Consider the following 13039-nt stretch of genomic DNA (forward strand, 5'->3'; position numbering starts at 1 on the left):
GACGACTTTAAATGAAATCGAAAAGTTCTGTCAATAAAAGTTGAATTTAGGCCATCTGAACGATCATGTAAAGTATTAAATCATTTTGCTGAACAAACAAACTGTTGGAGAGGACCATCATCAACCATTTATGATTTAAATAAGACACCATGTAAATTACCTTATTACATCAGACGGGCAAGACTGAGCTTTCTGTCCTTGGTGATCTTCTTATAACAGACACTTGTTTATGAATAAGGAATACGATAGCCAGATAGAATGCTGTCAATACAATTTCTTGCATGTCTACGTTATCTGCCAAACTAACACGTGATCTTTGTGACGGTAATTCCTTAACCAAGGCATGCATGTTTGTTGGTTGGTTTCTAAAGCCAAGGAAACATAAGCATCACAATATATAATTAGTAAACCATACTGCAGCTTATAAACAATGAACATTATATCCACTGTAAACCTTAAATCTAAATAGGAAGAACAATCACATCGCTCAATACACACAGTTTAACAAGTTGTCAAATGACATCTGCTGATATTCTGCTAGCATTAAATAGCTGGAATAATTCCAGTCTGAGTCATAGAGACATGGCCGTGGTCCTGCCTATATGGGTGTATCGGGTTTGTTTATGGTTATGACTGAGTCATTGTGCCGTGGCCGTGGTCTGCCTGCTGGCCCTCCCATTTGCCAAATCTTATATAGGATTAGTACTGCATCTACTGGATATTAGCTCTGTATTTTGGTCCATTTGTAGGCTGTTATGTGTCCCTCTGGCTGTAATGTTATTTGTCTTTTACAGTAACTTTGTGCTTTGAACTTTGTACTTTGTACAGCAATTAAAAAAAATAATCGACAACATTAAGACACTTTGGGTACATCCGGTCGTGGAATTAGAAGTGGTTTAAGAGTGTGTGTGTGTGTGTGTGTGTGTGTGTGTGATTGATTGATTGATTGAATATTTTATTAGGCAAAAAATGTAAAACAGCACAGTTACATTTAAAATACTTTGTCTAACAGGTCCGTTCATAAAAGTCCTTGCGGACTTGTTTCCAATGAGGGCCTTGGTATTTAATTCATAGGCATATATAGTGGCACCACAGTTCAAATATCATTACAAAATAAACAGCCAGTGTGTGCGTGCGTGCGTGCGTGCGTGCGTGCGTGCGTGCGTGCGTGCGTGCGTGCGTGCGTGCGTCACATTTGTGAGTTTTCAGTTATCTTTGTTACCTTGTAGCACACTTTATTTAGCACGTTGTATTCAACCACTTATCCTCTTGGCTGACTAAGGTTCGTGGAATGTACCCCGACCTTGCACCTCCGGATAAGACCATCTGCTATAGCACGTTTGGCACTCAGTACACATTCAAATGACCTCAACTGAAATAAGCTCTCAAGCTTATCCTTTTGACAGATATGGATATGTTTATACATTTTTGTCTATAGAGAACAGTGTTAGCTGAAGCCCTTTTACTTCAGTGATTTGAGCATCTCACTGAAACAATTATCTATTTCTGGTAGAAAGTATAATCAAATACACTACATTAAACTCAAAAGAGATGCTTTTACCAGACTGCAGTCCTTCCATGGCCAGATAGATAAAAATAAAAACCCATTAGTGGCTCCTAGAGTATATGTGCTTGCTCCTTACACCCACACAGATCAAATAGGTTTGAATCAGCCGACATTGCAATCCGTAACCACTTAAACCCTACCGTCTGGGTCATGATCAGATCCCAGCTTCATACAAGTTGATTAACTAATTCAAAAGAATCCTCAAACACCAAGAGAATGCCTTGGTCCAGTGACCTCGGTGCAGAAATGTTGGAAAGAGTGTCTACTATAATGCTCAAACCCTATTAACACCAGATTTCAATTGACTCAATTTAAATGGATCATGCATATATCACTCCCTCCCTATTGTAACGCTTTGATAATAATAACCCCAATTTATTTGCATAGAGGTAGGTAAATTATTCCACTGTCTTTGCTGCCCAAAAATTACGAATTTCTGGGAAAAGGTCATACAAACCATATCTGATATCATTGTTCTAGGATGTTTATTCTAGGTTTATCTCAAATTTTATCTCATTACTTTATGCGCACTTTAGGCAAAAAAATTATAGCAATAGCCTGGAAAAGTACAGAGACACCTACAGTGGAGCATTACATTAAAACATCCAACTGTATAGCTATGGAAAAACTGATACATGTTTCGCCATTTTTCTTTCGCCAACTTTTCTTTCTTTTCTGTGAGTTGTTTATTTGTATTTTGTTGTACAGTACCTGTGCTTGTAAAAAAATAAAGGGGAAAAAAGGAACAAACCTAATAAAGATAATTATGAAGAAGGTGAAGAAGAAGAAAAAAACACTACCGTCCCTATTCTGGGACACATATGTATTCATTGGGATCTAGAGTTGTATATTTTGCCTATGCACTGGAGCAGCTGGAGCAGAGTGCATATTGACATCATCAGGCCCATTATGGCAGCTAGTTTAGTTTAGTTTAGTTTAGTTTAGTTTAGTTTAGTTAATAACAAGTTCTTACGCAAGAAAAGGAAGAAGCCAGGCATTGGATTATTTGGAATCCTTTCCTCAGTGGTAGTTAAATAACATACATTAATAGTTCAATAAGAACAATACAAAATAATACAAGCTTACAAGGGGACCAGCATTGCAATAAAGAAATGAAAACACAAAAACTGCAGAGAAAAAGAAGACATCAGAAGTATCATATAGACTACAGTGAAGAAGAAATAAGAATTTTCTTAAAATGTTTCTTAAATATTAGCAAGGATAGTGATGACTTTGGTGATGCGTCTATAGAGCAGGGGTCTTCAAAGTTTTTCGGGCCAAGGACCCCTTAGCAGAGAGAGATATGAAGCAGGGACCCCCACTACATTGTAGAGACAGATTAAACTTATTCATCAATTTCACAGATAGATTTGTTGACTTATGTGTTGTGTAAATCAATGTTTTTTGTTTATATCAGACATTTAACCACTTAAACCCTTAATACTAAGTAAACTTGACCTTTGGCTCTGTACTTTGTTTGCTCCTTTTTCCCTCTACACAGCCTCACTACACCTCTTTGCTGAAAATAGCCGATCTACAAGCTCACAACACGGCTAATGTTGCTCTCAGAATGGGGATGCTATAGGGTTGTGGTTAAAGAAAGAAAAACTAAAAAGGTTCCCATTACACAAATATTTGGCAGCCCCCATGTTGTAACTCTGAGGACCCCCTAGGTGTCCCGGACCCCCTGTTGAAGACCCCTGGTCTAGAGAGTTCCACAACTGAGGGCATATATTTCATGAAAAATGTATATTTTGAAGTACTACAAAAGGGTAAATGAAAGTAATTTCTTTGCCTTGTTGGGTGGGAGTGAATGTCAGAAACAAATTTTTTTTTTTTTTTTCAACATAAATAAACAGGATTATTACTTTTTAGCTTAATAGACAATAATGAATATTTAAAGGTAGAGTAAGTGATTTTTTAATATATATATTTTTGTTTTGTTAAAAAGGTTAAAGTACTATATTCTGATAGTAATCATTGCTACAGAGCGTTTGTTCGGTCACAGGAGTCTCTCCAGTTCTTTAGTAAACAGAATATAGTACATTTTCAGGTACTGTAGGTGACACATTTTAAGCCAATCAGGAGAGAGCATTGAAAATGCATTTTCTGTTTAATAAACAGCTGGAGAGACATGGGAGACTCCTTATATGGACACGACACTCTATAGTAACGAGCACTATCAGAACATAGACCCATTTTGCAATTATTTGAATAATTGCAAATCACTTACCCTACCTTTAATAAAGAAATGTGCAGATGGCTCATGTCTATTCTCAAAAACGTGTTTTGATTGATCAGTAATTTGTTTAAATATGATATGTTGGATATGTAGCAGCCCAGACAATCTTACAGTAATTAATATGGACAAAAAATTTACTATAATAAAGAGTTAAATGAGACGAAGGATGAACCAGTGGATAGATTCAATATACTCAATATAGGCCTACCAAGCATTTTCATAGACCTCTTAATCAATATATTGTTTCCAGTTTAAATTATCATCTATAATGACAATTCTAGATTCATCTTTTGGGTATTTTTTGTTTATGTTACTAAATATCATGAAGTTGCATTTTTGTATTGAGAGTAAGCTTATTTGATTGAAACCATTTGAAAACAACAGACAATTCTTCATTAACACATTCTATTAGGGTATTGAAATCACTGTGCAAGGCAATTAGGTTAGTATCGTCTGCAAATAAAATAGGAAGAAGCTTTGTACATTTCATAGCTAAATCATTAATATAAATCAAAAACAACAATGGACCAAGGATGGAGCCCCGGGGAACCCTGACTAAGATTTTTAACTTCTCAGATATTCAACCATTGATGGACATATTGTTTTCTGTCCTCTAGATAGTTAAAAACCACTTGAGAGCAACATCATGCACACCATGAGTTTGAGTTCGATTGAGTTTGGAAATAAGAATTGTAATTTACGTTACAATGCATGCATGATATCTTAATATTGTATTTCGTTATACTATTGTGTGCACCATGGCACAGAGACAATTCATGCACAGCTTAGTATGGAGGCTATTGCTGCAGTCTAGTATCCTTAAATTATCAGTTTATTGTGCCAATCCGACCATAACAGTGTATTTTAAGTAGGCTATCCAACAGTAGGCTGGATGTAGCTGTGATTTAAAATCTATTACTTTGTCTCTGAGATTTGCAGTCTTTTGCTCCCATGTATGCCGAGTGTGTATTATGGAAGTGACAATAAAACATATTCTGATTCTGATACCATAATGTTTTACTGAGATCAGAGTCAGACAACATATACGTTTAATTTCAGTGGATTCTCACCAGCAGAGACCATAAAATCAGACAATGAGATACAGTACATTGTGCTGTCAACAGCCTGCACCTTTCTACAAAGTTCCATTGTGTGGACAAATTAATATTAGTATTATCCGAGAGCTACAGCTCACTGCCTGCATTGTTGCCACATATTTTTAGTGCAAGGGTAGTTGATGTCAGATGGTTATGATGAGCACTCTGGGGGGGGCAGTTAGGGGTTAAATGTCTCGCTCAGAGACACTTTGACACATAGACTGGGGCCGGGAGGCGAACCAGTGACCTTCTGAGGTCTCTACCCACAAAGGTACAACCACCCCTAAACTTACTGAATTTAAAGGACAAGTAGTGTTGTGCCTGATTTATACTTGGTTGCTCATCGTGTGGTATTAGATCTGGTCGTTGCGCAAGTCAGTATAAATCAGATTTTGCTCGCAGTCGTGGTTGTTACTCAAGTACTGTACTGTAAATTTTAGATACTTTTACGTTACTTGAATATGTAAAATGTTCAGTACTTTATGCAGTAGCCTACTTCTACTCCATTACATCTCAGAGACAAATATTGTACTTTTTACACATTTACACTTTTACTTAAAACTTACAACTTACAACTTACAAGTTACTTTGTAGACTTAGAGTATTATTAGAAAACATACATTAACCAATTAAGCCCTATTTTATACTTTGTCATTTGAAAATGGCAGATCTATTGCTCACAACAGGGTTTTTATTTATTTGTTTATGCATCGGAGCATCCCATTTCATACAACAAAACTTAAGTTTACAATGTATGGAAATACATTATACATACCTGCATGTGCACAGACACGTGCACATATACATCTACATATACACAGATTACACACAAATCCAGACAAACTTTTACATGTGCAGGGCTACCCTCGCTTTACTATGACCCCTCCACCCCAACAATCTCACCTTTATAACTTTATAACTACAGCAGAAATGACACTCTGCTCATTAAAAAAGAAGCCCATGATGACTACATAAATATTATGTTAAAATAATTAAAGAAATTATTTATAAGTGCATTTTGCTCTTGCAATTGACAATTCTACCCCTAAAACATTCAGAAAAAGATAGTTTCCAATTTTTAACAGAAAGTGAGTGATAAAAAATGTAAACTATCTGCGAAAAAGTTTTACACATTTTGAAAACGACAAAGAAAATAGTAAAATGTGACATTTTGCATAATGAGTATACTATTACTTTTGGTACTTTAAAGGGATAGTTCACCCAAATAATTACTTATTTTCTATCAATTACACACCCCATGAAGCCTTGAATTCATGGAGATTTTTTTGTTTTTGTCGCATTCCTATGCCAATAATTTGATGACCGGTGGAAAGATCCTAATGTCTCCAGTAGGAGACTCAAAGTTCACACTTTGAGTCTCCTACTGGAGCCGCCACCGGTCATCAAATCATTGGCTTAGGAATGCGACAAAAACAAAAAAATCTCCATTAATTCAAGTCTCCATGGGGTGACTAATCAATAGAAAGAAAGTCATTTTGTGGGTGAACTATCCCTTTAAGTATTTTTTGGTGCTGCAATTATTATCCAAAACTGCAATTTTTTTTTTAAATACAGGAGTTGTACTTGTAACAGAGTATTTCTACAGTCTGGCATTGCTACTTTTACTTGAATAAAACATCAGAGTACTTCTGCCATCACTGTTTGCTTGCCAGAGGTCAGTGGTTTGAGGAAGGTGAAGGACGTCAGCGATAGAATAGTGCCACTGCAGCCTCAGTAATTTCCAGAGATGCTGTAACGACTGAGCCTTCGAGAACCTCGTCAAAGGCACTGAAGTCACCACACTGTTTGGTTGCCTGAGGGATGTATCCTCCTCCGCCAATGCAATACTATGAAAATGCAAAAACATGCAAATTCACACACAGACACACACATACACACATGCACGCACACACACACACACACACACACACACACACACACACACACACACACACACACACACACACACACACACACACACACACACACACACACACACACACACACACACACACACACACACACATTATATTAATATTTTTTAATCATTATTTGCTGTGCTCGGGGGCTGTTTAAGAAGGTTTTTACCTTTGTAAAGTTTGTAAACATTGCAGAAATACAGACCTACAGTATTTAGATTTAGGTAGGAAAGTTCCAAAAGGCACATCGCTTTTCCATCTTTAGGGCGCGCTCCCACCGCCCCAGAGGTAAAATAAAAGTGCGGTGGGAGCGCACCCTTAGGGCACGGTCCCACCGCACCTTTATTTTACCTCTGGGGCGGAATCTGCCAATGCTTTGTCAATGCAAATGCGTGGATTCATGGAAAAAATGCGCAAGACCATGAATCCAAGCATTTGCATTGACAAAGCATTGGCAGATTCCGCCCCATAGGTAAAATAAAGGTGCGGTGGGACCGCGCCCTTTGGAATGTATTGAATATTAACCTAAATATAAACCTTATTATGTTCAAAAGGAACCCAATGAAGAGGAATAAATGGAATAAAACACATTCTAACTCCCAACTCGTCAAATACTGCCGCTTTATCAACACCGCAGGAATCACTTTCCAACGCCGGTGGCATTGGAAGTGGAAGAAATGGAGAAGATGCACGTACGAGGAAATAAAGCATTACGTTAAAAAAAAGGAAACACAGCTTTACGTGGCAGGCAACAATAGCAGATAGACTGAATGTATAGTGTAGCAGCCCAAAACTATATATAATGTAGTCAAAACCATTGCTCTTACCAGAAACGTCTTAATGAAAACATAATTTGTTAGGCAATACATTATTATATTGTACTAGCTTGGGCTTCTAATGTGATTCTGTTTATTTTTTCCCTATATTGTACAAACGTGGGCATCTAAATATGACGGTTATGGGATTTCTATGGAAGTGGAATGGGGCACGGCTGGTGAAAAATAGATATAGAGATGTTAGAGGGCATCGGTGGAGTTGTAAAGTGACTCTTGGGGATCAAGCAGCAGTGTTTAACGAGTTGGGAGTGAGAATGTGTTGAAAAACCATAGGTTGCCTAAGCACCTCTTTGGGCAAATAAAGATCTTGATTAGACAGAGTACTCACATTTTCAATTTTGCATTTAAGCGCTTTGGGTTTAGTTCCAGAACATATGGCGAAGGCAGCACGCTCTCTATTGATAGCTCTGAAGGTGACGAAGCTTGTTTCAAAATCCTCTGGAGGAGAAAACAACAAAACATAACATGCATAAGACATATACATTCATATTATTATTATAGTATATATATATATACACATATTGAATTTAATACAATTAAATATTGTTTTTATTTTTATTTTTTATTTTATTCTGACATTTGAGATATAACCAGGTAGCATACATGAATAAACCTGATAAACAGCTGCAATTCGATTTAGCAATCTGATTTAGGATTATTAGTCATTATACATATCAAATACACACATCAAAAGGTATAGGTGCTAGACCAAGTGAACATCAGCAGAGTGAAGAGTACAGCCCTCACACACACACACACTACAAACTCATACACACTTTATTATTGGACGTTTCTATCTTCTGTGGATCCTCGTCTGACAAAGATCCACAAGGATTGAAATGTTGTCCAGTAATGAAGGCGATATGGAGTTTGCAGTGTACAGGCTGTACTCTGTTCTCTGCCATTTCTTAGTTGCATGTCAGCAGTCAATATCACACGATACCACAGTGTCATACATGTATATGTGTATGACATACATGTGGTATACTATATGGTATGTATGTACGTGTGGTATGTTTCATAGACAACATTGTACCTCTTATGCCGGCTCCATAAAATTGTTTGACTGTTTCACCATCTCCATGGTCATAATAGACAGGGATGGATGGTCCATTGTCGGTTCCGCATTTCCCTGCACCATGTCTCACAGGGAATTTCTTGAGAATGGGGAAAAAGGGGGATAGAATAAGAATCCGAAGAACAGGCATGCACTGTTTTCGCATAACTGATGTTTAATGTATTCTAATTAAAAACAAAACATAACCAATGGCCTTGCCAGCTAATAATAAAATGTATCTTAATGAAACCATCAATAGTTACAAAACTAATTTTGAAAAGGTAGATATCATTCTGAGAGGAATGTTAAAATGTCTTGCACTTCAGCTACAGTACATCTTGTCTTCAGCTACAGTACATCTTGTCTTCAGCTACAGTACACACTGATGTAGTTACAATGTGAGTGACACTCATGTGATCTTACTTCAAAAAGTCCGAAGAGGTTCCCGCCTTGTTCTGAAAGGAAGCCACCGAAGGTGCGGTATCGTAGGAGAGCTGAGGTCTTCCACTCGTCCAGTGGAGTGCTGTTGGGAATATGCCACACCGCCATGTTTTCTGCCACAATGTCATAGTAACCAGGACTCTGTCAAGAAATTATAAAGTGATCTTGAATGCAAACGTTCTGTCACCCTTGGTTTTCAGTCTGGATTTTGGAATGACCATTAGATTTCTCCCAGAAATCTCAGGCTATGCAAGCTTTTGTAGGGGGTGAATAGATCATGTATTTGGGGAGAACATTTCTGGCTTTTTATTTTTGCCAACACCTCTGATAGCTACATTGTCATTACAGCATTTATGTTTTTACTGCTTGCAGTGCTTGGTTTACTAATTCATTTCTGGTTCCAAAGCACCTCCTATGATTGCCTGCGTCATTTTGATGAGAGTGTAGGGGGGAAGACACTCATAGATAAAATAGTATAAATGTAACGTTTTTGTGGTCCAGAAACATTGACATATAACATTTCTGGAGAAATGTACAGTGACAACGTTTCCTCTGGCGATAAAGTTGTTTATTCACAAGGTTTGCTTGCACATAATGAGGGATTAGTCTCAGTGAAACTGACGCTTTATAGTGAATAATGATGATATTAAAGACTAAAGATAGGAAATCATATACAATATAGAGGTTATTGATGTATCAAAAAAGTCTATGTTGTATATAGTTTATATTTACAGTATTTATGGGTGACTAAATAAATATGAATTATTGCACTGTGTATTAATTACAAAGAAGGTAATGGCAATGGAATACATTGTGAATTGCACTCATGTACACAGGGGTGACAATAGCAGTTTATTTGAAGTGAAGGCACATACATTAGTTTATCTGTGTATCGGGAGTATACTGTAAAATTAGTCATATTAAATGGGTGACACAGAAGCCAATAAGCAATATTTTCCTCTCCTTTGAACTGCACATTAGGCATTACTACTAAGATTGTTGAAGATCAGTCAAAGAACAACCTACCTTGAAATCATCATCCGTGGCACTCTCCACTGTCCCAAATGTGTTTCTGTTGTTCCAGTTGAAATCTCCAGCTGGCAGGTTGAGTCTGTTGCCCTGCTGTGAGGACCAGCGGTCACCCACTGTACATTTACCATTCATGTTGTTCTCATGAACACTGGCTATCATTGTCCAGCCGCCACCATCAGTCGTCATGTCACAGAAGGTCTGATATTCCTCACCTTCCTCAGTCCTGAGGGTATACAAGCCATCTAAGGGGTTGAAAAGAAAACAAGCAGAAACATGAAATTAGTTCAAATGAAATGAAAATCAACCCAAAGGAAAAAAAAGTGTCCTGAATGAATCACTTCACCTCTATTTACGTATTCAGGCAATATGTCCTTCAGTTCCTTACAGCTTCGGAATGCTCCTGTACAGAGAAAATCAGTAGTTAATCAATCAGCTGTGACTGTTGTCTTGGTCTCCATGACACACATTGCCTTCCTCTCTCTCTCTCTCTCTCTCTCTCTAGTAGATGGTGAAGTATTACAAATGAATAATAACATTGTAGTGTAAAGATACAGAGAGGCAGTACCTGAGACGTGTTGGACGACCATGCAGGTGATGAACAGGAAACTCCTCAAGAACATGGCGACTTAGGAGAGGGAATGGATGACAATACCCCTTTGTTTCCAACCGAAAAGAAAATAATGAAAAGGTTCTGTCAATAAAAGTTGAATTTAGCACATCTGAACAATCATATAAAGTAGCCTTAAATCACTTTGCTAAACAAACAAGCAGTTGTGTTTCAGCAAAGTGATTCAAATAAGACAGCAAGTAAATCAATGACCTTACCTTATTACGTTAAACAGTGAGGACTGAGCTTCCTGTCCTTGGTGATCTTCTTATAACAGACATTTGTTTATGAATAAGGAATAAGATAACAAGATGGAATGCTGTCAACACAGTTTCATGCATGTCTATGTATCTGCCAAACTAACACACGTGATATTTGCTTGTTGATTCTCGCCAATAGTAAGAGACATTCTCAGCCAAGTCCCTCCACACCCTGTCGGGAAATCCCAGCTGGACTACCATTTGTGGGTCGTACAGTACCTCATTTATTTACTTTTTAATTTATTTATTCTGTGTGAGTTCCCCCATTTTCTCCCAATGTAGTCATTGTCACTGCCAACACCCATGGTGCATGGTGTGAGATCTATAAAATGTAAATCAAGAAAATATAAAAAACGGTATGCTACTTGTCTAAATTTGGTTTAATACTGACGTACTGTAAATTTGAAACATCTATACTGTATCTACATACCACAGAGACCTAAAGAGGTGAGGAGCTTTTCTGCTCCTCACCCATACAGATCAAATGTTTGAACCAACCAATATTGATATCCTTAAGCACTTAAACCCTAGCATCCCTGTTCTGGGTCAAGCATTCAGAGATCTAAGAGTTCACATTGTGATGCAATGTGTCGCATTTTGAGCTTGTAGATCAGGTATTTTCAGCGAAGACATTTAGTGTAGAGCAAAATTCTAGCAGACCTAGACCTTGGGCAACCTGAGTTTAGGGTGGTTTAAGTGGTTTTTAAGTGACAAATGCACAAATCTTCATCCTGTGGCTTTACCAAGTACTTTTCTTTTATGTTTATTTATTGGCATTTGGAGTTGCATTGTGCCCACCATGGCAGCAGTTTTGTGTGGTATAAAGTATTCATTGGGATCTAGAGTTGCATACTTTGCTATACTATAAACTGGGGCAGCTATGGATGTAGAGTGCATATTGACATCATCAGATCCATCATAGCAGCTATTGTTTGTGTTTACTTGTATTGTTTTGTTGTAAAGCTAATGATTTAAACGAGGTCACTAGAGTGTGTGAATTTACATTACAGTGCATGCATGATATCTCATTAAGGTATTTAGTTATGTTATTGTGAGTGCCATGGCACAGAGTCAGGTACAATATACTGTATATTCGTGCACAGCTTATCGGGTAGTTATTACTGTATGTCCAGTAGGCCTCTAGTATCCTAAAATTATCTGTTTATTGTGCAAATCCGACCATAACAGTGAATTTGGTTCAAATAGGCTATAGGCTGGATGTAGCTGTGATAGCACATCTATTGAAAATCAATGTCTTTATCTCTGACATTTGAGGTCTTTACCTCAATGTTTTACTGAGATCAGAGTCAGACAATGTGTACGTTGATTTTCAGTGATTCTCACCAGCGACTTTCTACAACGTTGCATTTTGTTGACAAAATAATGAATAATCCGAGATTCAATGGCCCTTCTCATAACTAAACTGTATATTGGCTTGAACTTGACCAATGTCAACAGTCAGCACTATACATGTTGAATGTGCCACCGATAATTCCATGAAGCCCGACTCCCAACGTAAATTATGCACACATCAAGCTGCCAAAACATGGGTCCTCCACTTTTATTGGCTGATGGATTTGCCACTTCAGAGCTTAATGCCCTTAAGGCCCTGACACACCAAGCTCTGACTTTTGTAGTAAGACATTTAAACAAAGCCGTAACAATATCTTCCTTACCCCTTTCTCTATGTTGATACTGACATGTTTGGGGAAATCTAAATTCAATATCTGGGCTACATTGGCGAGAACAGCAGGTAACAAACATGCACGCGCCCACTGCTTTGAAAACAAATCATATCATAATCCCAATATGAAGGGCTGCCCTAAGGACTTTGTATTGGTAGGCTACTGCACGGCAACATTTTGTTTTGTCTTAGCCCATATATTGAATTTAGATGTCCCTAGCCTAGATGTATCATAAAGCAGAGTTCTCTGATCGTCTGGCTATGAGAGACTTGCCCCACTGCCACTTGAACAGCAAA

The 13039-nt window shown here is 37.6% G+C and overlaps 1 protein-coding gene across 1 annotated transcript; it reads right to left on the reverse strand.

Moving 5' to 3' along the window:
- Positions 1 to 6609: 6609 nt before the first annotated feature.
- On the reverse strand, positions 6610 to 10811 carry LOC308094865 (intelectin-1b-like; the record flags this gene model as incomplete). Its single annotated transcript, XM_080441688.1, has 6 exons — positions 6610 to 6753; positions 7990 to 8099; positions 8698 to 8818; positions 9142 to 9300; positions 10186 to 10433; positions 10757 to 10811. 6 exons carry the CDS (start codon positions 10809 to 10811, stop codon positions 6610 to 6612), a joined length of 837 nt encoding a protein of 278 aa, XP_080297814.1.
- Positions 10812 to 13039: the final 2228 nt, after the last annotated feature.

This window comes from Gymnoscopelus braueri (genome assembly GCF_963280865.1).
Source record: "Gymnoscopelus braueri genome assembly, chromosome: 2".
Classification (NCBI taxonomy): Eukaryota; Metazoa; Chordata; class Actinopteri; order Myctophiformes; family Myctophidae; genus Gymnoscopelus; species Gymnoscopelus braueri.